At 46.0% G+C, this 24,785-nt stretch overlaps 1 protein-coding gene across 2 annotated transcripts in view; it reads left to right on the top strand.

Annotated features, from left to right (window-relative positions):
* Window positions 1-749: 749 nt before the first annotated feature.
* The window catches only part of ABR (ABR activator of RhoGEF and GTPase), a 186,369-nt gene continuing 162,333 nt past the window's right edge, over window positions 750-24,785 (top strand). The window contains exon 1 of one of the 2 annotated variants that reach the window (XM_049114256.1): window positions 750-2,040. In XM_049114256.1, coding sequence (XP_048970213.1) covers window positions 969-2,040 — 1,072 coding nt within the window. In that variant the 5' untranslated portion in view covers window positions 750-968. The remainder of the gene's footprint in view (window positions 2,041-24,785) is intronic. The other variant, XM_049114255.1, reaches the window with a different exon arrangement.

Consider the following 24,785-nt stretch of genomic DNA (forward strand, 5'->3'; position numbering starts at 1 on the left):
TCCCGCTGCCATGGTTTGTCAGGCGCGGGTACTCTCAGCTTTGGAGTCACAGGGGGCTCCAGCCAGAACCCCTTGAAGCTGTCGCCCTTGCCCATTTCTCCGCCGGAACAGCTCTAGTGAGCACTGGAGAGAATGCTTTAAAAGGCGCTCGCATAAACCAAAGTTCACTCCCCAGTTTTGAATTAAACAGCTCTGTGATCTTGGACACATTAGCTCAAGGCGCTCAATAAATCCTGGGGAAGGACAACCCCGCTGGTCGGCGACCGCGCCCTCTGACACCTGCCCCGGCCGCCGCGCGCCGCGCCTCCCCCCGCCGCCGCCCCCACCTTCTCCTCCTTCCCGGTGCGAGGCGCCGCGCCGACTCCGGGCGGACGAGGCTGCGCAGGGCCGGGCGGCGGAGGGCTGGCTGCGAGCCCGGTGCGCCCCCGCCCGCTGCCTCGCCGGGGCTCCCGCCTCCCTCGGCCGCGCGGCCCCGCGCTCGGATGCAGGGAGCCCGCGCGGACGGCGCGCGGCGGCGGGGAAGGTGCGAGCCCGGCCTCCCGCCCGCGGCTCCTAGCGTCCGCCGCGCGGCTCCGGGGGCGCCCCCGAGGCCCCGCCCCCGGCCCGCCCCCGGCCCCGCCGCGGCTCCCCAGCCGCCGCAGCCCTCGGGTCTCCGGGCCCCGCGGCGGGAGCTGCACGCCGCAGACTTCGCGCGTCCTGCCCAGGGCGGGCCCAGGGCCCCCGACGCCCGCCTCCGCCGCGGGTGGCCGCTGACGTCAGGAGGCGAAACCCAGAAGAAGGGGAAAAAAAAAAAAAAAGGCACAAGGGCGGAAGGGGTAAAACTTTTATTTTTTTCTCTTATTTTCTTCTAGGGCTGAAGTGAAGGGCAGGCGACTGCGCCCGCGAGGGCTTCCGGGAAGAGCCCGGCACAACCCCGGCCCGCTGCGCGCGGGGGAGCCGGGCCCCGGAGGCCCGAGGGGGCGGCCACCATGTGGGACCCCCGGGACTTTGAGCGGCACTGGCGGGCCCAATTCCCCGGGGAGGAGGCGCCCGTCATGCGGCTGGACTCGGTGCTGGACGTGGAGCGGGAGCTGGAGCGCTGCAAGCTCAACCTGAAGCGGCTGCAACAGGTGTTGGCTGAGGAGAAGTTCAAAGTCTCCTACCTGCAAGCGGCCCTGGCCAGGGAGAAGCGGGACGTCGGCTGCGGGCGCCCGGAGGGCGGACGCGGCGGCAGCCCGGGCGCTGGGGCCGAGGAGCCGGCGCCGGCCGGGCGGGAGCGGGCGCCGCCAGCGCGCACGGAGGACGGCGCGGCCGGCGGCGGCGCGGACCCCCCAGGCCCCGGGCGCGGGGACGCGGAGGTGGCCGCCACGGCCGAGACCCCTCCTTGCGCGGGCCAGGACCTTCACTCCTGGCCGGGGCCCGCGGGGGCAGGGGGCGCGGTGCGCAGCTTGACCGCCGCCATCCACCAGCAGCTGTTGCAGCCGCGCCTGCTCTTCAGGCCCCAGGAGGAGCACGCGCCCCCCGGCCACGATGGCACAGTCCCCAGCGCCCGGGGAGACGAGTTGTCCTCCGGGACTCGCGCGGGGCGGGGCTCGGACGAGGGCGAGCCGGACGCCTCGGTCGCGGATGATGGGGGCAACAGCAGTGATCACGACTTCGAGATGGTGGATTTGAACGAGAAATTCGTCCTCGGCCACTTACTCGTGGCCCCCTGCCGGCTCGGGGGCCGCGATGAGGCCGAGAAGCCGGCGCGGGCGGGCAGCCCCCATCGCTGGATGCACCTGATCCACGGGGGCCGGCGGCAGCAGCAGCAGCAGCAGCAGCAGCAGCAGCGCCGGAGCCGCGACCTGGAGCAGCTGGAGGCGGAGGCCAAGGACGGGCGGAGCTCGCCCCTGGCGGCCGAGGAGCGCCCCCGGCGCGGGGCTCGGGAGCACCTCCCTCCGTGGCGGCGCAAGAGGTTCCTGCGGGTGCCGGAGCGGGACTCTCCCAGCCACAGCTCTCCCGAGAGGGGCAGTGACTGTAGCCACAACAGCTCGGACCACGAGGACGGCTTCTCTGCAGGTAGGCGCCCCCCTCGCGCGTCCCGGGGGCTCCCGGCCCCTTCCTGCACCCCTCCCTGACTCACCTTGTTGATCCTCAGGCGCTTGGGAAGAAGGGAGATAAAATGTTTCTGTTTATCTTGAAATCACTTGTAGAACTGAAAAAAAAAGAAAAAAAAAACCCACTAAGATTGTGCAACATGATTTCTCCTCGAGGATGTTTGTGAAAATAGGCAGTATGGCTAGGGCCAGGGGGTGATGGAATGGTGTGCTTGGCTAGACCACGGGAGGAACCTTTCTTTTCAGGCCTCAGCCCTTATGCTCTATTGTAAACATCACCGCCTTCCCTCCCCCCAACTCCTCTTCCACTGGTCGGTCAGATTCCTTTGCACTACATGATGGTACCATTCTCGTCACAAACTACAGTGGTTCCCCTTTTCCCCCAGATTCCTTGATGTGAAAGTTTAAATCTTTCACTTAATTTTTGAACTTCTCTCTCCATCTTTCCCCAGCCTGTATCTTGTATTCTGGCCAAACTGAAACATCCTTTCACTCAGGGAAAGGTACACAAATCCTCACTATCCCCTCCCTTTGCTGGCTGCCCCCTTCCTAGAAGGCTGCATCTGATCTGTCAGCTTCCAGGAGCCTGAGTGGGAAGGGGAGGGCATAGAACCATAGTTTTCAAGCTGGCCTAGTGCCCAGAGATCATGTCTAGTGCAGTATCTTCGTTTGACAAAGGAGAAAGCTTAAGCTCCGAAAGATTAAGTGCTTGTTGAAGTGCGCTGAGACCTCTACTCGAGCCTTCTTGTCATTTGTTGTTTCTCCTCACATTTGGCCACTATTTTGAGGACAGGACCTGGTCCTAGCCATCTTTGAGTCCTCTTGTGGCAGTCCGTATGGTGCCTTGCACATAGTAAGTGCTCACTAAATATTTCTTGAATAAATGGATGATTGCTTTGAACTGAATGTCTCCTAGCCACCGAAGTCCTCATAGGTCAGGGAGTAGGAATGGGGCTAAGGAGCAAAGGACAGATATGGATGGGAGGATCACCTGTCATTGCTCCTTTGCTGCCCCTGGAACTGTCAATGTCTCCTCAGTCACTGGGAAAGCATAAATTGATGTCTCGTTGGGTCAGGCTGTGATCAGGAACATAAGATGCCTTCTTGCTTGGTGAAGGAGAAAAAAAAAAAAAAAAAAGAAATCACTGATGCTGGGATTGTTCCAAAATCTCCATTATTAGATCTTATCTGGGTGAGTTTGCATTTGAATGAAAAACTGTCCACTTTGCTAAAAGCACATTTGGAAGGTCCATCAAGTCATCTGTTGTGATCAATTACACTTATTCATTAGCAGAGATTGGCTGCTTTTCCCATAGGTAATGCTTTTGATGTCCATGCTAGTAACATTTTTATGTGCCCCTTTAACTTAAGGAAAGAGTCTGAAGATTTCACTCTAGTGCCAAGTTCCAAATACTCCATGGAAGCTACCCAAGTGGACCAGAGCTGCCTCAGAGCTGGCTCCAATCCCATCTTCCCTGAGACCCACATCAATCACCCCTTCAGGTATGCCCAGTGCACTGGGTTTTCCCCAGGGAGTTCTTTTTATTTCTGTGTGCTGTCTCTTCTCTCCCTGAGGGCATTCTAGCACAAAGAACATCTTGATGAAGATTAGGAATTAGCATTCTCTCTGGCCTAATGAATTACAAAAGGTGCCCCCTTTCAGTGGACCCATGATAAAAAGATTCTCATTCCTCTGGGTTAAAAAGACTCCCGGTGGGGTCACATGTCTGGCACTTTGTGGCTGTGGCTTGTGGTGCCTGGGCTGTATTTTAGGCCTCACTCCAGGACCCCTCTGCAGGGCAGACTTGTGGAAGGAACCCAGCTGTTTGTCAGGGCCACACCTCCAAAACCTCCCCAGTGAGGGAGTGACTGGAGGTGGACATGCACATGCACACATGCGTGCACGCACGTACATGCATGCCTATACGTGCATACACCTGTGCACACAATCCCATGCATGTGTGCATGTGCACATAGTCTAGGAGAAAGAGCTTCAGACATATAGAGTCACTAGAGTAGAGGGATTAATAGCAGAGTTTTTCACTGTGGCCGGGTATGATGTGGGTGATAGCCCACTGAAATCAGTGTAGTGGGGAATGAAAATATCAAGAGGCCTTCCTTGGCCACTCTTGGCCATCCCTGGTTTATTTTTCTCCATAGCACTCACCAAATTACTGCTTCTTTTTTTTTTTTTTAAAGATTTTTATTTATTTATTCATAAGAGACACACAAAGGGAGGCAGAGACACAGGCAGAGGGAGAAGCAGGCTCCTTGCAGGGAGCCTGACACGGGACTCCATCCCAGACCCTGGGATCAGGCCCTGAGCCAAAGGCAGACGTTCAACCGCTGAGCCACTCAGGCATCCCCCAAATTACTGCTTCAGATGCTATGATTTTGCATGTTGATCTTTTTCACTCTCTCTCCAGTAAAATGCAAGTTCCGAGAGAGCAAGGATTGTTATCTTTTTCATCTACTGACATAACCTCAAAACCTAGAAGTGTCTAATACGTATTAGGTTTTACATAAATGTTTGAATGATGTATTTTTTAGTGAAATGGAATAGAAGAGAAAACATGGGAGTGAATTGTCTGTGGTAATGGTATTTTCTGTTTTAAAACTTTGTTTCAGGATGCCTGGGTGGCTCAGTGGTTGAGCATCTGTCTTTGGCTCAGGCCGTGATCCCGGGGTCTTGGGATGGGGTCCTGCATCGGGGTCCCTGCAGGGAACCTGCTTCTCCCTCTGCCTGTGTCTCTGCCTCTGTCTCTGTGTCTCTCATGAATAAATAAATAAAATAAGAATAAATAAATAAAACTTTGTTTTGATTATGTATACATGCAGGAGTATATACTGGGTCCTAATCTATTTCTTCTGTGGATTAGACAAAAAGGTTTGGAAATGCTGATAAAGACTATGGGCTTTGAAGCTAGACTGTGTGAACTTGGGAGAAGTTATTTGAATTTTCTGTGTCTTAGTTACTTCATCTGTAAAATGAGACTAATAAACACTGCTTACATCATACCATTGATACGAGTAATAATAATGGGGATTTTTGTTTCTGAAGGGCTTTGAACACATCTTGACACATAATCCGCACCCACAGTGTTAATTATCCATGACTATAGGTCATTTTCTTTTAGGTTGATGCTTCAAAGATTCTTTCTTTTTCTTTTTTAAAAGATTTTATTTATTTATTCATGCAAGACACAGAGAGAGAGGGGCAGAGACATAGGCTGAGAGAGAAGCAGACTCCCTGTGGGGAGCCTGATGCAGGACTCCATCCCAGGACCTCAGGATCACCACATAAGCTGAAGGCAGACGCTCAATCGCTGAGCCACCCAGGTGCCCAGTGCTTCAAAGATTCTTATTCCCAGACCATTCTGAATCACAGATGGTTTGGTTTTCTATAATGCATGCGTTTTTTCTAGCTTGGCTCTGGCTCTTTCTAGAACCTTCCAGGAGCAGAGCAGGACCCAGGGCTGAGTCTTGGCTCATGAGGCCCTCTTGCTGTATTGACCCTCATGTTTCTTATGTTTCTCCTTCTCTATTAGCAATCATGCCCTTTATTTGTATTCAGAGATCCTCAGTGAAAGTTGAGTTTTATTGGGCCATGCAATCTCAAGGTCTTGAGTCTCAAGAGCTACATGAGAGCCACATAAAAAAGCCCAGAGGCAGAGATGTCCCCCTCCTTGGAAAAGGACCATTTTCTCTTATGAGGTAGATTCCCATACAAAGACACATCTGTATCTATCTGTTTCTACATGTAGTAGCCAAACCAGAGTTTAAGTTAGAATCCCTGTTTTTTTAGTATCTTCCTTTTGGCACCTGTTAGCCTGGGTTGGTACCAAGGAAGACTAGGCCCTGTTGACAAGGATCAGGGTGGTGGTATGAATGGGGTGGGGGTTGCAGAACCAGAATTACTGGTGTTTGATCGTGGGTGCTCTAAAGACAGACCTGTGTGCCCTGGCTCTGCCCCTTACCAGGTCTGAGGCTACGGGCAAGCCACCTCAGTCTCTATTAGCTAGGAATAACAGGAATAGCCAAACTTACTGAGGGCTTGCTTTGTGTCAGTACCTGTTTTAAGCATTTTACATGTACAGACTCACTTGTACTTCACAACAGCTTCATAAGACAGGCACTATTAGGGATCCCTGGGTGGCGCAGCGGTTTGGCGCCTGCCTTTGGCCCAGGGTGCGATCCTGGAGACCCAGGATCGAATCCCACATCGGGTTCCCGGTGCATGGAGCCTGCTTCTCCCTCTGCCTATGTCTCTGCCTCTCTCTCTCTCACTGTGTGCCTATCATAAATAAATAAAAATTAAAAAAAAAAAAAGAATTCTTATTAAAAAAAAAAAAGACAGGCACTATTATAATTTCCATTTACATTTGAGTATCATGAGGCCCAGAGAGCTTACATAACCCTGGCTGAGGTCACTCAGCTTCTAAGTGGCACTTGGGATTTGAATCTAAGCAGTCTGACTCTTGAGTCCTTTTTTTCAAATTCTAAGCTATACTGCCTCAAATAATAGCACCTACCACTCAGGATAGTTATGAAAATTAAATACAATAAAATATTTAAAGAGTTTAACAAAGCACCTGGCACACAGTGACCGTTAAGGGCATACCTGTGTCTGTGAGCATTATTATTATTTTCTTCATTGCTAAAGTTCCCAGCAGACCCCAGCCCATCTGCTGCTGGGGTCAACCATCAGGGCTGCTGCCCACCCATGGGGCTCCTGTGTGGACTTGGCCTCCCAGGTGAGCAAACCACCTGCTGGATTTTAGATCTGCCCTCTTCAGCTGGGCACTGGGCAGACACAACAATATGCCCACATTCAGAGGCCTGATCAGTTGACATGCTTCCATGTCACTCCTGCCATAGAGGTTGGGTGACATTTTCTTCTCAGGGCTTATGCATCCCTTCTGTACCCTGTGGCATGCCCTGTGCCACATCTGTACTCCTTGTGAACCAAAGTACATTCTTCTAGCAAAGCCCAAAGGTGGCTTTGCAGAGTTAGGCATCCCCTTGACTGGTAAACTATTCATCTGATATTCTGGTTATAGTTTAGATGACAAAGTAAATATCATTAGTATTTTAAATTGGCAGCATTTTCTTCTTGGATTAAACTCGCTCAGTGGAGGACAAGTGGTCTCTATTTTTGCTGGCCCTTGAAATCCATTCATCTCTTCCCCTCAACAAGAATTTATTGAGGTCTTACGTCATGCCAGGTCTGTGTTAAGGGCCAAGACTGCAAAAGTCAGTGACCTGCCTCTATGGTTCTTACGGATTCTTTGGCTTCTGGGGTAGAAACCATACATTTTTAGATAAAGAAACAACTTTCCATTAGGTAACTTGGGAAATCCTGCAGTGAATGACCATTCATCTGAATCTTAGTGACATTCAAGAGCCTAGAACAGGAAGAGATCTTAGAGCAGGTCCACTCCTGCCTCTTCCAGACAGAACCCTGAAGACCTAAAAGTAACCTCAAGGTCACATGCTTATGACTTTCAAGGCTGGGCCTACGAGCCAGGATGAGGCTCTTTCCATTTTCCTATGGCCTTTTCTTTCCTAAAATTTTTTTCATTTCTTTTTTTAATTTAAAAAATTTGTTAAAGATTTTATTTATTCATTCTTGAGAGACACACAGAGAGAGGTAGAGACAAAGGCAGGTTGAGAAGCAGGCTCCCTTTGGGGAGCCCCATGTGGGACTCTATCCCAGGACCCCAGGATCACACATGACCTGAGCTAAAGGCAGATGCTCAACCACTGAGCTACCCAGGCACCCTCTTTACTAGAATTTTAAGCAGAGAACTCTAAAGACAGAAGTTCTGTCAAAGTCATGGTAATGGGAGCAGTAAGACACCTCATTTAGCCTTACAGCCATCTCAGGGGGTGGAAATTACTACTGCCATTTTATAGGTAAAGTGCTGAGGCTATGAGAAGTAAAGTAATATACTTGGAGTCAAACAGCTTGTGATGGAATCATCTTGAACTCAGGTCAGTCTTACAAAGATGACACTCTATAATTTTAATTTAGTGTTGTCCTGGGCCAGTTATAGAATTCCAGATTTCTGTACTTGGGAGGTCCTGCCATTGGATTCTGCCAAGGTGCCAAAGATTTTGTGTTTTTATTTTTATTTATTTATTTATTTTTAAAGATTTTATTTATTCATGAGACACACACAGAGAGAGGCAGAGACACAGGCAGAGGGATAAGCAGGCTCCATGCAGGGAGCCCGATGTGGGACTCAATCCCAGGACTCCAGGATCACGCCCTGGGCTGAAGGCAGATGCTCAAATGCTGAGCCACCTAGGTGTCCCAGATTTTGTATTTTTAATCTGCATAGGAAATGCATTTCCTATTAGGTACTCATGTTACCTAAATTGTTTGTAACCTAATAGGTTTTTTCCCCTTCCTGTGAGTGACTAATAGGATTTTTGCTCTAGGAAGAATTCCTTGTGTTCGGTGGATGTATCTGAATAACTTAACTCAAAGTACTGTGTTTTCTGCCTTAGTGGTGATAGAGTAATTTTTCCCCCCATTCCCTGGTGCAGAGAGATATTAAAACACTACCTGAGACCCATGATCTGCCGGTTGGCTGTGATTCATTTGTAACTGAAGTTGGCATTGCATCACTATTTGCTTGGTTTCTCAATGCTTACTTCCCTCCACCCCTCACCCCCACCATCTTAGCACTATCTACGCCTCAGGGGCACTCTACCAGCCAGCCAGGGGGTGTGGGTGGGTTTAAGAAATCCTTCCTCCTCTACACATAGTAAATACAACCAAGACTTAAAAACTTTTCTATTCCTCATCTGTTTGTTGTTCTTCTGGTTAAGAGGCTGTTCACAAAGCAATTGGCTCTGTACTTGGCTCTGGATCTTTATGTTTGAAAATCAGGATCTTGACATATTTTCCTGGCTTTGAAATAATGGTACACATTCCTCATCTGAAAAACAGGGTTGATGTGCGCCAGCCTACAAGGTTGTGAGGCTTATATTGGATAAGTTGCTTACTGTCTCTAAGCTCCAGGTTGCTTGTCTACCAAACGTGGGTGATGATAGCACCATGTCATAGACATGTTGTGAAGTGTAAATGAGATGAGTGTGAGGAGAGTGCATAGCACAGAGCCAGGCACATAAGCATTTAATAAAGCTTAGATGGTGGTGTTATTATTGTTCTAAGTCTAGGCCATAGCTCACACTCCTGTCTCCTCATATAATGAAGGTCCCCAAGTCTCTTCTTCTCCCTCTTTCTCTCCTTTCTTACTCCCTCCAGGTTTATTGGTGTTTACTCCTTTGGAGGAAGACAAGCTTTCTTCTTCCTCTTTTTTTTTTTAAAGACTTAGCTATTTATTTTGGAGAGAAGGGGAAAGAATGCATGGGGAGGGGAGGGGCAGAGAGAGAAAAAAAAAGGAGAGAAGCTGACTCCCTGCTGAGTGAAAGCTAGCCATGAGGCTAGATCTCATGACACCGGGATCATGACCTGAACTGGAACCAAGAGTTGGACACCCAACCAACTGAACCACCCAGGTGCCCCAAGCTTTCTTGTTCCTTTTTGGTCCCTAGTCCCTCCCCCATCAATCCCTGTTTTCCATGACATCTACAAAACTATCATCTGGCTTCTCTATTTCCTACTTTCTACCCACTTGTTTTCAGTCAATGCTCATTCCTGCCGGTGTCTTTTCCTGTGTTCTTTCTGGCATTCAAGATGCCCTCCTATCCCCATCTACCCAGTCACAAAGCCAACTCTTCCTATAATGGCTGGCTTTTTCATGGAAACTTGTGTTAGTTACGATACAGGTTTGCTGTATATAACAAAACCCCCCAAAAGTAGTGTAAGCCAGATAGAGGTTTATTTCCCTCTCAAGTAAAAGGATGCCAGAAGTAAGCAGTCCAGGGAGAGGATGGTGACTCCGTGATCATCAAGAATTTGGGCTTCTTTTGTATTCGTGCTTTTCTGCTTTAAGGTTGCCTCATGATCCAAAATATCTGCTGGAAATCTGGCCATCACACTCAAGTTTCAGAGGAGAATTAGAAGAAAGAGAGGAAGGACACAGGAGTGAGTAGCAGTTGTTGGTCTGCCTTTTAAGGCCCTTTCCTGGTAGCCGCTCCTAACAATTTCTGTTTAGATCTCATTAGCCACCTCTAGCTACAAGGGAAGCTGGGAAATGTAGTATTTTATCTGGGCACGTGGCCACCTCAAATAAAATAGGGGCTCTGTTACAAGGAAAAATGGAAGAATTGATATTGAGTAGGCAGCTAGCAGCCTCTGGCACAAGCCTCTTCCAGCTACTCCAACCCATCTTGTGGTTCTTAGAGTGAGCCCCACACTCACACAATTGTCTTATTATTGTGCCCTCTATTAATTCATTGACCCAAAGAACAAATGATGACTGAACCACTGCTCTGTGCAAGGCACAATGCCTTTTATATGTTTACTGTGAAGTGTTGCTTTCAAACTCAGAAGTTAGCTTGGCTCCTTGAGAGCAGGACCATGGCTTATGCTTCTTTTTCTCCCTCACAGTATCCTTCGCAGGGCTGGGCATGTGGTAGGTGCTTGATAAGTACCTGGTTGATTTTGGAATGTCACAAATGGGAATTACAGTGAAAATGTAAATCCCCTGCCTTGGTACTATGCTAGCAAATTCTGGTTGTGTAAGGCTTGTTTTTGTCTCATTGTGGTTTTGAGGAGCCAGAATAAGGAGAGTGAGGCATGGGACATCTCTAAACATCAGGGCTGCGCTGTAGCCACATGCACTTGTCCAGGTGTTAGGGCAGACTTAGGCTATTTTGGAAACTGGACTTGTTTGTATACCAAGCTAGAATTATAAGCGGAAATCTCTGCCTACCTGACTTTCTTTACCACCGCTCTGCATAGCTGTATTTACACCATGCGAATCTCGCCTGTTATTTCTGCACTGCTTAGCTGCAGAGTAAATCTGCAGTCTTTCTGCAGTGAGCGTGGGCTCTGGTTCACGTTGCTGCCTTCCCGTTTGATCCTTGCTCTAGTCTGCCTGAGACGAGACTGTCTGAAGGGAGCTTGCCTAGAGCTTATGTCACATCTTGTGGCTGCTGAGAAAATGATTGTTTTAAAATTTTTATTGGCACTTAGGAGGCGAACTTGAATATATTTAGCAACTACTACGTTCAAAGCACTATGTTTAGTGTTTAACCTGCATGATTGTGTATAATCCTCCTGTGAATACCGCTCTTCTCATTTTGCAGATGAGCACACTGAGGCTCTAACCAGTTATCTAACAAGCCCAGGTTCCCTTAGGGCTCAGCGTTGGGTTATTTGCTCTCCTGTTTAAAAAATTCATTATTTTTTACTGAGAGGTAATTCACATAGTATAAAACTCACCCCTTTAAAGTATACGGTCTGGGCAGCCCGGGTGGCTCAGTGGTTTAGCGCTACCTTCAGCTCAGGGTGTGATCCTGGAGACCAGAGATCGAGTCCCATGTTGGGCTCCCTGCATGGAGCCTGCTTCTCCCTCTGCCTGTGTCTCTGCCTCTCTCTCTGTGTTTCTCTCATGAATAAATAAATAAAATCTTAAAAAATAAATAATAAATAAATAAAGTATACGGCCATGAAGTTTTTGGTTTATTTCTTTTTTAAAGGTTTATTTATTTGAGAGAGAAAGAATGAGAGAGAGAGCACAAGCAGGAAGAGTGGCAGAGGGATGGGGAGAAGCAGGCTCCCCACCAAGCAGGGAGCCCAATGCCAGCTTGATCCCAGAATCCTGAGATCATGACCTGGGCTGAAGGTAGATGCTTAACTGACTGAGCCACCCAGAGGCCCCCAGTCTTGAGGTTTTAGTATATTCACAAACTTGTGCAACCATCCCTCGTCTCTAAGTCCAGACCATTTCCATCCGTGGTGGGGGTGGGGGGAAGGGAGGACAGTGAATTCTAGGCTTCTCCTGTGACCACACCATTTCCTCTTCTAAATCACCACATGCAGTGATTTAAAATAACTAGGCCAGGGATGCCTAGGTGGCTCAGCGGTTAAGCATCTGCCTTCGGCTCAGGGCGTGATCCCGGGGTTCTGGGATCGAGTCCCACATCGGGCTCCCCTCAGGGAGCCTGCTTCTCCCTCTGCCTGTGTCTCTGCTTCTCTCTTTCTGTGTCTCTCATGAATAAATAAATAAAATCTCAAAAAATATAACTAGACCAGATTTGTGGGGGGACATTAAGCTTGTTTGGGTGAGATATGTGCAGGAAAGGACCATCCAGTTCTTCAGTTGCTTTCCCATCATTGTGATGGTCCTGGTGCCCCTTTGCGTTCCTCTGGGCTGCACCCCACCCTGTCTGTGTTTTCTGGACTTGGGGTAGGGGAGCAGAACATCCCAAACCTAAGTTCACGAGCACCCATCACTCTTGCCCTGGGACTGTGGTTGGTGTGGTGAGAGGCACTCTTATTCTGACCTGGGTCTGATTTGTCCTTGTAGCCCCAGAATGTCACAGCACATAGAGGAGGTGCTCAAACAAAGTTCATGAATACCTGGGCTTTCATTTCATTGCCCCTGATGTAAACCACTGCAATAACCTATTGTTCTGCCTACAGCCTCAGCTTTTCTACTCCAGCCCCTGGTTATCTTCCACACTAAAGCCAAAGTGATTGCTCTTGCCCCTAAATTTAATTATGCGCCCCCTGCTTGCATTCTTCAATGACTCTCTGCCACCTATAAAGTAAACTCGGAGCTTCTAAGATACACATGTATCCAGCTGTTTGTGCTCCAGCCCACCCTCATCACTGTCCTCTCCTAATCCATATGTGCATGCACTTAATGCTCTAGCAATACTGAGCTGCTTGTAATTTCCAAACATATCCTGTGTACTTATTCCTCTGCATGTGCTATACCCTTTCCCTGGAATGCCCCTTCCATATTTGTTTATGTGACAAATTACTGTTCATCCCTCAGGTCTCAGCTAGGAGGCTACTTCATCTGTAAAGCCTCCCCTGCTTTCCTAGGTAGACCCAAGAGCTGGGTGTCAGTTAGGAGTGCATTTGGCTGCAGAGAAAGCTGCCATAATGGCTGTGGCATGCAGAATAATGGTCCCCAAAGGCATCCACGTCCCGATCCCTGGAACTTACGTTATCTTACATGGCAAAAGGAACTTTGCAGATGTGATCCAGTTAAGGACCTTGAGGGGCACCTCAGTGGTTCAGTTGGTTAAATGTCTTAGCTGAAATCAGGAGTCAGACGTTTAACCAACTGAACCACTGAGGTGCCCCTCAAGGTCCTTAACTGGATCGCTGTGATCTCAGGGTCATGGGATTGAGCCCTAGATCTGGCTCTGCACTCAGCAAGCATGAAATCTGTTTGACTGCCCCTCCCACTGTTCAGGAATACTCTGTCTCTCTCTCTCTCTCTCAAAAAAAAAAAAAAAAAAAAAAGGACCTTGAAACAGATGATTCTGAATTATCCGGGTGGGCCCAATGTAGTAATATAGGTCTTAAAAATGGAAGAAGGAGGGATGTCTGGGTGGCTCAGTCGTTGAGCATCTGCCTTTGGCTCAAGTCGTGATCCCAGGATCCTGGGATTTGAGCCCCACATCAGGCTCCCGGCAGAGATCCTGCTTCTCCCTCTGCCTATATCTCTGTCCCCCCACTGTGTCTCTTATGAATAAATAAATTAAAAAATATTTTTAAAGAATTTATTTATTCATGAGAGACACAAGAGAGGAGAGGCAGAGACACAGGCAGAGGGAGAAGCAAGCTTCATGCAGGGAGCCTGATGTGGGACTCAATCGCGGGTCTCTAGGATCATGCCCTGGGCTGAAGGCAGCACTAAAGCACTGAGCCACCAGGCTGCCCCAATAAATTAAAATCTTAAAAAAAAAACTGGAAGAAGGAGATAGATCAGAGTGATACAGTGACATAAGGACTCAACCCACTGTTGCTAGCTTTGAAGAAGGAATGGGGCCTGAGTCAAGCATTATGAGCAGCCTCTAGAAGCTGGAAAAAGCAAGGAAACTAATTATCTTCCAGAGCCTCTGGAAAGGAACCCAGCCCTGCACTTTGATTTTAGCCCAGTGACAGACCCTGTCAGATTTCTCTCCTAATAGATAATAAATTGGTATTGTTTTAAGCCACAAAACTTGTGATGTTTTGTTAACAGCAATAGAGACTACTGCAGTGACTTGACCAGGTACAGATTTGTTTTCCTCCAGTCTAAGAACCCCAGAGGCAAGCTTTCTGGGATGGCTCAGCAGTACACTCAGGGGCCCAGACTTTCCCCATTATGGAGCAGAGAAGTGTTTGTCTTCTTGATTGTTGTCTCACAGTTAAAAAAAATCTGCTGCATCACGAGATGTGTGCTCATGTTTCAGAAAGGGAGTAGAGTGCAAAGGACTGTAGTGATCATACTGGCTGTTGCTTTAAAAAGCTTTCCCCCCAAGTCCTACCTAGCAACTGCTGCCTTCATGCTATTGGTCAACATTACATGGCCATCCTTAGCTGCAAGGAGGGCTTGGGATCAGGGATTTCAGCTCTTCAGCCTCTGTTGTAAAGATCCTTAAAGAGAGAAAGAGACTGGTTGGCTTTTGGAAAACCAGCCTAGTGCTAGCCACATAGTTCTTCCCTTCACTTTGCACATTTCACTCTTTTGAGCAATTATAATTTGGTTTAAAAAGGTTTGCCTCTCTGTCTTCCCCCACTGGATTTTTTTTTTTTTAAGATTGATTTATTCATGAGAGACACAGAGAGAAAGAGAGAGGCAGAGACACAAGCAGGCTCCATGCAGGGAACCTGATGTGGGACTTGATCCTGAGTCTCCAAGATCACACCTTGGACTGAAGGTGGCACTAAACCACTGAGCCACCCAGGCTGCCCCCCCACCCCCCCACTGGATTCTAAACCCTTAAAGTGTATGTATGTTAGAAAAGGACTTTTTTAAAAAAAGATTTTATTTATTTATTCATGAGAGACAGAGGGGGGGGGGGCAGAGGGAAAAGCAGGCTCCATGCATAAGCCCGACATGGGACTCTATCCCGTGACTCCAGGATCACACCCTGGGCTGAAGGCAGGCACTAAACCGCTGAGCCACCCAGGGATCCCCAAGGGACTACTTTTTAAAATTCTGGTCTTCCTGACCCTAGCACAATGCTGGTGTATTGTATTTATTAAACAAATAAAAGAATTATTGCATTTTCAAGAATTTTGTGGGATTTAGACTACCTGAGCAGACTGCTGGGGTTGCTAAGCATTTAAGGAGCTTTTACTTTTTTCTCCTCCTCTTACTTTTTTTTCTTTTAGATTTATTTATTTATTTTTAGAGAGAGAGAGAATGTGTGCACTTGTGCAAATAGGAGAGACAGAGGGAGAGGGAGAGAATCTCAGGCAGATTTCCCACAGAGCCCAGGACACAGGGTTTCATCTCATGACCCTGAGATCACGACCTGAGCCTAAATCAAGAGTCAAATGTTTAACTGACTGAGCCACCCAGGCACCCCTTCTTTGCTTTTATCTTCATCCTCTCTGTCCCTTCTCCTCTTTTTTGGGGGCCCAGAAGGACCCATTGATAAGACATATTCTAGAACCATTATTCTCAGGGCTGTGGTTTTTCTTCCTGAAGTTATTTTCAAGCTTTGTCTGCCCCCAAGAAGACTTTGACATGTGACCTTCTACCTTACTACCCTGTTTGTCTGCTCACCAGTTCAGAATCTGCCACATTGTGCCTCTTTTCCTTTTTTTTTTTTTTAAGATTTTATTTATTTATTTTAGAGACAGAGAGAGAGAGAGGCAGAGACATAGGCAGAGGGAGAAGCAGGCTCCCCATGGGGGGCCTGATGCAGGACTTGATCTCAGAACCCTGGGATCATGACTTGAGCTGAAGGCAGATACTCAACCACTGAGCCACCCAGGCATCCCCATGTGCCCCTTTTCCTCATGGGAGCATGCTGTGTCCTAAAGGTGGATGATACAGAAAAAGGATAATACTTCAAACTCAGCTAACTAGGCCCTCCCCAACTAATGGAGACCTGTGCTAGTCCTTAGGACAGTTAAACTAAGTATTTTGATTCCCCCTTGCTTTCCAGGAACATGGTAAGTAGGATTACATTCCTGGTTCCCTTGAAATTAGGTAGGGACCATTGCCTAGTTCTAACCAGTATGTTTGAATAGAAGTGATATGTGCAACTTCTGCATTAGAGCATTTAATGCTGTTATGAGACCTCTTTTCCCTTTGCTGCTGAAATGTACAGTGTGATTTAGATAGTGATTGTTCAGTCAGTGTGGGTCCTAGTGGGATGGCAAAACACAGCAGAGCTCCCAGTTAATCCTTAATAGACATGTACTAGAGTGAAAAACAAACTGTTTTTATTTTCAGCCACTGAAATGTTTGGTGCTCTTTGTTACTGCAGCATTACCTAGGTTATCCTGACTGACACAAATATCTGATGTAAATTCATAAAGAAGAATGGCTGTTTGGAGCTTCAGAAATCAAAGTATTTTCCTCAAAACCTCTAAGTTTCAGTAGAGCATGTGACTCTTGATGTAAAGGTCATGAGTTCAAGCCTCGTGTTGGGCTTGGAGCCTCTTTAAAAAAAAAAAAGAGTAGAAAAAAAAAAAGGAGAAGAAAGAAAGAAATGCAGGATCTCAGGCCCAACCTGAATCTGCATTAAAACAAAACAAAACAGAGGCACCTGGGTGGCTCAGTCTGTTGGGTGTCTGCCTTCAGCTCAGGTTATGATCTCAGGGTCCTGGGATTGAGCCCTGTGTCAGGCTCCCTGCTCAGTGGAGAAATCTACTTCTCCCTCTCCTTCTTCAGCTCTCCCTCCTTGTGCTCTCTTGCTCTCTCTCTTTCTCTCTCAAACAAACAAACAAACAAATAAATAAATAAAATCTTTAAAAAACAAAACAAACCTCTAAGTTCCCTTCTCACTAAGACCAAATGGTAACCGTAGCTGTTTGCAGATATATATGAGAGAGTCGGTCTCAGAAATGTGAAAAACAATGTCAGAAATGGCTCAATTTGTTTTACCATTGTTTTATTGAAGGATTTGCTAGAAGGGTATATAAGCCTCACTAGCAGATTAGACTCATGGCTAAGATTTTTTTACAGAGGATACAGAGCAAAAAGCAGCAAGAAAAATATACAGACACAGACACAGGAGAGGTCCAGCATAGGCTTTGATGTCTTTCCCTGTCTGAGGCCATGTAGGAGTGCTGTCTCTCTAAAAGCAAACTACAAAGACATGCGTAGAATATCTACTCCCAATGAAGTCTATTTGAGTCTTAAGGTTTGAAACTATTACTGGGTGCTGGTCACATGAGCATGTCCTGATAAACAACCAGGTACAGCAACTAAAAATAGGAACCCCAAAACGAAACCAAATGCAATCACCAATCTTGATGTTTGTGCCAAAGGACCAAACATGGCATCACAGCATGGTCCATAGTTCCAGGTACAGAATCATGAAATCACTACATAGTGAAAAGGATATTGGAATTAAAAACCATGAGCCCTGGGGGGCTTAGTCAGTTAAGCATCTGCCATTGGTTCAGGTAATGATTCCAGGGTCCTGGGTTCAAGTCCCTCGTTGGGCTCCCTACTCAATGGGGAATCTGCTTCTCCCTCTCTCTCTGCCTGCCACTCCCCGTTTGTGCTCTTTCTCTGTCAAATAAATAAATAAATAAGATCTTAAAAACAAACAAAACCTATCTTCTCCAGAATTCCACTGATGTGGTAGTAGATTAACTTTATTTGTGAGAGTAGAAGGCCTAAATGTCTAATCGCTCAGATCTTTGATAAATGTGATTTCCTTGGGATTTTGCACAAGAAGAGTGCCAACCAGAAAAGTTTTAGAAGTACAGTATAATTTTCCAAAATCGTTGTCTGTTTATTTGACTTTAGGGGCCAATTCTGGCAACCTACTTACCACTTACACATTATTTCAAATCATAAAGAACAGATTTGTAAGCAGAAGTTTGAAATTATCAATCTGTAATTTGGGGACCACCTGACTATAATGAAATGGCTTTGCCATGCTGAGTGTTTATTAGAAGTATATGTACACACATACTTTACTGTCCACGAGACTATTATTACTTCTGTACTATACTAATAAGTCTGGAAACACTGAGTCACTTGCCGAAGTCACATAGCTAATAAAGGACAGAGCTAGGATTGGAACCCAGCTCTTTTTGGGGCCAATGTTACTCTAGTAAAACCCACCACTAATTCTTTTTTTTAAAAAAGATTTTATTTATTTATTTGTGAGAGAAAGAGAGAGCATGAACAGGGGAGGGGCAGAGGGAGAAGCAGATTGCTCGCTGAGCAGAGAGCCCAACGGAGATGGGCTTATTAATTCCCGGACCCCCAGATCATGACCTGAGCAGAAGGCAGATTCTTAACTGACTGAGCCACTCAGGCACCCCTCTTTTTTTTTTAAAGTGAACTCTGTACCCATCATGGGGCTCGAACTTACAACACCAAGATCAAGAGTTGCATGCTTACCAACCAAACCACTAATTCTTAATCTCTCTGGGCTATATCTCCTCACCTGAAAAAAGATGATTGGACTAGAGGTTTTTCAGGCCTAAACTTTGTGAATACCAGTAAGTTAGATGGACTGGTACTGTGTGCCAAGTAATAGTTAAGAGCCTGGCTTTGTTTTTGTTTTTTTTTAAAGATTTATTTATTTAATCATGAGAGACACAGAGAGAGAGAGAGGCAGAGACACAGGCAGAGGGAGAAGGAGGCTCCCATGCAGGGAGCCCGACATGGGATTCGATCCTAGGTCTCCAGGATCATACCCTGGGCTGAAGGCGGCACTAAACCTCTGGGCCACCCAGGCTGCCCCACGCTGAGCCACCCGGGCTGCCCAAGAGCCTGGCTTTGAATCAGAGCAACCTGGATTTGGATCTAGTCTGTAGGCCACTTATTATTTTGTGCCTTTAACCAAATTACTTCCTCCTTCTATAAAACCTATTTTCTTTTCTGTTCAATGGAGATGATTATACCTCAACTGGAGTTGTGAAGATTAAATGAAATAAAGTATAGAAAATATGTGGGACAGGGCCTGGCATACAATAAGCTCTGTGTAAAATGCAAACAGCCACTGGTATGATGGTCAAGAGCATACTGTCTAGTATGAGTATAGCAATGAACCACATTGCTTGGGTTCAAAGCCCAGCTCTGCCACTTCACTGTTAATTTTTTTGTGCCTCAGTTTCCATAGCTGTAGACTGAAGGTGATAATAACAATATCAATGCCAAATTAAGTAGGTGTAAAGATTAAGTAACTTAATATATAAAGCACTTAGAAAAGCACCTGACACACAGTATATAATGTATGCTGGTTAATTTTATTATTATAGTTATCAGTTTCAGTTTTGCTGACAGTAAGGGTGAAAAATGGTACGTGGCTCATCTTGTTGCCTGGGCATATCCTTAATTGAAACCCAACGCATCTGGAAATCCTGCAGTTTGAATAATCCAAGAGCTGGAGCAGTGGAGCATCCAATTACGGATGCCTCACAGCTGCAGCCTGGGGAGGAAGGTAAGGCCTCAGCAATGTCTAGCTGAGGTTGGTCCTATTAGGGAGAAAGTTCTGCTTTGTATGCAGCTGCCTTGTCTTCCTTTTGACTGCATAATTGTGCCTTTTTGTTTTATTATAAAGCGTCTTGAAGAATTCAGAGCCCCCTCCCGCTGATAGCAGTAAAAGCCACAGAGTGTCAGTCTCTAATGAGCCTCGATGCTCTGATGGCTCTACCAAGGCAGCCAGGCAGGGAGCACACACACAGGCCCTGGCCGGTATCCACCGGCTCCCTTTGAGCATAGGCCACTACTCCAGACTTCATTATGGGGCTCCCTGAGTACCCCCAGGAGCCTCCATGCCTGTCCTCATTGTCTCAGAAGGGGACCTAGTTGCTTCCTGAATGCCGGGCTTCTTGGTAACCTTTGTGGACTGGCAAGTGAGAAAACAGAAATTAATTATTCATATCAGTGGGCCTAAAGGAGCTGTTGTTTGCAGAGTTGACTCCTCTTCTGGCCACCAGACTCAGAACTCCCCAGGGCCTTTGGGCAAGCAGGAGACCACACAGTCCTAGGGTACAGCTGCCCCAAGAGCAGGGGTGGCAGGGGGCTGGCCCTGTGCTACCTGCAGTCTGCTGATGTGCTTTTTTTGGGCCACAGAGGGTTAAAACAAAATGGAGACAATTTAAAATCTGGAAACTTGACATAAAAATCTGGATTTCTGGCTTTTATTGAAAGATGAGAAGATCTTGAGTACATGTGAAAATCATCAGGTAGTGCTGAACAGCTGACCCCTTCAGACCGGGCATGATTTCCCTCATTGCTTCAGCTTTCGTCTGGCCCTGTGTGCTGCTTACATTGTGAGGGGTGTGTGTATAGAGCAGTAAACGAGCAAGATTCTGGAGCTGGGCTGCCTGGGCTTGCATCACCTCTGCCTCTTACGAGCTGTATGACTGTAAGCAAATTACTTAACTCCTGTGGGCCTCGGTTTCCTCATCTGCAAAATGGGGGTGATATTAATAGCTTACCCAATAAATGTGTGAGAAATGAGTAGGTTAGTGTAAGTATTTTTACAGCAGCCTGTTAAATGATAAGTGCTGCTTGGGTGTTATTAGCTACTAGTATCATACTACTGGCCTAGTGTTTTAGGCATCTGAGATTAAATGCTAAAGACTTTTCCACAGAAGAAGAGAATCCTTCTCTTGTGCTAAAGACTTTTCCACAGAAGAAGAGAATATATTTCTTTCCTAGTGTGCTTCTTCACTCACTAATAAATCTTTACTCCCTCCTCCAGCCCCTAATCCCAGCACCTTGGAATAAGCCATCAGAGTAGTGCTACCCTCTGCAACAAACCAGCTTCAACATGGTGGTGGTTTAACAGGTGAAGTTTCTTCTGGATCCCATGACAGTGGATGTATTTGGAACCCAGGCTCCCGTGCTCTTGTGCATGGGCCCTCGTCCAGGTCCTGGTAGTTCTCAGTTTCCAGAGGGCATTAGGCAAACAAGAGAGTGAAGACACACATGCTTCTTAACTCCTCTTAGCCCAGAAATGATAGCCATTTCTTTCACTCACATTGTATTGGCAAAGATAAGGCCTGTGTCCCCTTTTAGCCCTCAGGCATCCTGGCAAGGGTAGCCCCTAACTGGCAGCTACTTCCCAGCTACAGTCTACCCTGGGAGGGGACCTGGGGCAGGAATCTTTGGTGGACACTCAGCAGTCTTTGCTACCAGTTAAAGAAGCCTCAAGCTGACATCTCCTCTGGCTTATTTTCTTGTTGCTACTTTTAGCTTGTGAAGAGTGACTGCCTTGTTTTTGTTTTTTGTCTGGTTTACTGCAGGGGGAGGGACCAAAACAACCTTTTTATTTTTAACTTCATGCTTCAAATTCCTATATACCATAAAAGCATTGATTTAAGATATCAAAATTAGATTTAGGCAATAGCATCTCACCCAAGTTACTTATTTGGAGAGAAATACAACTTAGTCATTGTGCTTATATATACATTGAGATAGCTGCCAACTTAGAGGAAAAAAGACATTTACAAGCAGAATTTTTATATTCAAATCTTAAATCTCTCCTTTTTTCTTCCTTTAAGTTGGGTTAAAGTAGGTAATTTAAACTTGTTACATGGAGGAGATATATGTATATATAATACAATCAAATATATCATAAATTTTAAAAATTGATGAAAGCCAAAGTACGTTTTTTAATTTTTATTTTTATTTTATTTTTTTTAAATTTTTATTTATTTATGATAGTCACAGAGAGAGAGAGAGAGAGAGAGAGGCAGAGACACAGGCAGAGGGAGAAGCAGGCTCCATGCACCGGGAGCCCGACGTGGGATTCGATCGCGGGTCTCGAGGATTGCGCCCTGGGCCAAAGGCAGGCGCCAAACCACTGCACCACCCAGGGATCCCTAAAGTACATTTTTAAAAAAGATTTTATTTATTTATTCATGAGACACAGAGAGAGAGGCAGAGACATAGGCAGAGGGAGAAGCAGGCTTCTTGCAGGGAGCCCGATGTAGGACTCGATCCTGAGACTCCAGGATCACCCCCTGAGCTGAAGGCAGATGCTCAACCACTGAACCACTCAGGTGTCCCCAAAGTACATTTTTAGAAGGGACTTTATAAAAGCTAATCTTTAGGATTAAGGGAATAAAGAAATGAAAAGATGTCCTAAACAGCATTTCACATCTCTTCAAAATAGAAATTGTTGCACACTGCCTGCTTTTAACCAATTTCTTCTTTTCTTTTCTTTTCTTTTCTTTTCTTTTCTTTTCTTTTCTTTTTCTTTTCTTTTCTTTTTTCTTTTCTTTTCTTTCTTTTCTTTTCTTTTCTTTTCTTTCTTTTTTTCTTTTCTTTCTTTTTTCTTTTCTTTTCTTTCTCTCTTTCTCTCTCTTTCTTTCTTTCTTTCTTTCTTTCTTTCTTTCTTTCTTTCTTTCTTTCTTTCTTTCTTTCTTTCTTTCTTTTTCTTTCTTTCTTTTCTTCCTTTCTTTCCTTTCTTTTCTCCAGTTTGTTTCTTTGGAACCACAGGGCCTGTCACATCTTTGAAGAAGAGAGATCACTGTGGGGTGAAGATAGTGTCTTCATCGCAGTTTGCACACAATCTCTGAGAAGGTTTTATGACCTAGGACAATGACCTCAGCGATCTTAATTCAGACTTAATTAGTTGGCTCTCTGGCTCCCAAATTTACAGATAGCTTTTTCCGTCCCTGCAAATCAGTCTTTAGGTGAATCGCAGAATGGGAAGGAAACACAGGATCTGAAGGTTTTTGACTACTTCCCAGGCTTACGTGACTCACATCCCGAGCACATTTCTAAAGCATAGGGTTTTAGGACACTGAAAGGTGGAAATAGACCACTCTCTTCCCAGGTCCCTGGGCTAGAGCTTGTTTAATGTCATATGTCAAAGAAAGATCTATATTAGAACAAACTCTGGATCTCTGATGTGGTCAGATGAGTTGACTCTTACTAATTCTTTTTGGCTCCATTCAAGGATTTGCTGGGGAATTTCACATGACTTTAGTTGATTGGCAAAAAGGTGAAAAATCACTTGAGTCCAAACCTGTCATCCCAGCTCAGGCTCCTCCCCCAGCATTTGTCTTTATGTCTCAATTTAGAACTTGCTTCATTCTGCCTCTTGTTTTTTGTTTGTTTGTTTAAAGATTTTATTTAAATGAGAAACACAGAGAGAGAGGCAGAGACATAGGCAGAGAGAGAAGTAGGCTCCATGCAGGTAGCCCGATGTGGGACTTGATCCCGGGTCTCCAGGATCACACTCTGGGCCCAAGGCAGGCACCAAACTGCAGAGCCACCCAGGTGTCCCATTCTGCCTCTTGTTATGGTCATTTCAATGACCATACTTTACAAGCCTTGTTGAAGTCAGGTGCGAGCTTATGGTGGTCAAGAAGGCAGATCCTGGAGCCACATTTACTAGCTGTGAGGACTTAAAAAAGCTATTTCACCTCTCTGTGCCTTGATTTTCTCATCTGTAAAATGGATGTGTTAGTAGCATATACCTCCTAAATGTAAGAATTTTTTTTTAAGATTTTATTTATTTATTCATGAGAGACACACACAGAGAGGCAGAGACACAGGCAGAGGGAGGAGCAGGCTCTTCATAGGAAGCCCGATGTGAGACTCCATCCCGGGACTCCAGGACCACGCCTGTGGACAGAAGGCAGATGCTCAACCGCTGAGCCACCCAGGTGTCCCTGAAATGTTGTAAGAATTAAGTGAAGTGAGGCTCCTGGGATGCCTAGGTGCCTCAGTGGTTGGACACCTGCCTTAGGCTCAGGTCATGTTCCCGGGATCCAGGATTGAGTCCTGGTCAGGCTCCCTGCGAGGAGCCTGCTTCTCCCTCTGCCTATGTCTTTGCCTCTCTCTCTCAGTCTGTGTCTCTCATGAATAAATAAATAAATCTTTAAAAAAAAAAAACTGGGGCTCCATTCCAGGACTCTGGGATCATAACCTGAGCCAAAGGCAGACTTTCAACCACTGAGCCACCCAGGTGCCTCTCCTTTATTTTTTTTTAAATAGAGATTTTATTTTTAAGTAATTTCTACACCCAGCATGGGGCTTGAACCCACAACCCCCGAGATCAAGAGTTGATCGTTCCACCAATTGAGCCAGCCAGGTGCCCCTCACATGCACTTTTATAGTTTGTTTTATCAAAAAGGAAATTTTTTTTAAAAGGAAATTTTATTACAATTGCCATCAAATATGGAAAACAGGGTGAGGCTATGTACATTACATCCTCTCTTTTTTTAAAAAAAAATTTTATTGTGGTGAAATACACATAACAAAGTTTATCATCTTAACCATTTTCAAGTGTACAGTTCAGTGATATTAAATACATTTATAATACTGTACAACTATCACCACCATCATCCTCCTCTTTTTATCTTGCAAAACTGAAACTCTACCCATAAAACAATAGCGCCCCAACCTCCACTTCCCCACTGTAGCCTCTGGCAACCACCATTTTTTCTGTCTCTATGAATTTAATTACTCTGTAAGTACCTCATGTAACTGGAATTATATAATATATATTATATGTAACTGCCTTACTTAGCATAATGTCCTCAAATTTTTCCATGCTATAGCATATGTCACGATTTCCTTATTTTATTTTAATTTTTAAAAAGATTTTATTTATTTGAGAGAGATTGAGAAAGAGAGAGAGAAAAAGAGAGAGAGAGCGCATGAGGGGAGAGGGAGAAGC

The sequence above is a fragment of the Canis lupus genome, chromosome 9, assembly GCF_003254725.2.
Source record: "Canis lupus dingo isolate Sandy chromosome 9, ASM325472v2, whole genome shotgun sequence".
NCBI classification, from domain to species: Eukaryota; Metazoa; Chordata; class Mammalia; order Carnivora; family Canidae; genus Canis; species Canis lupus.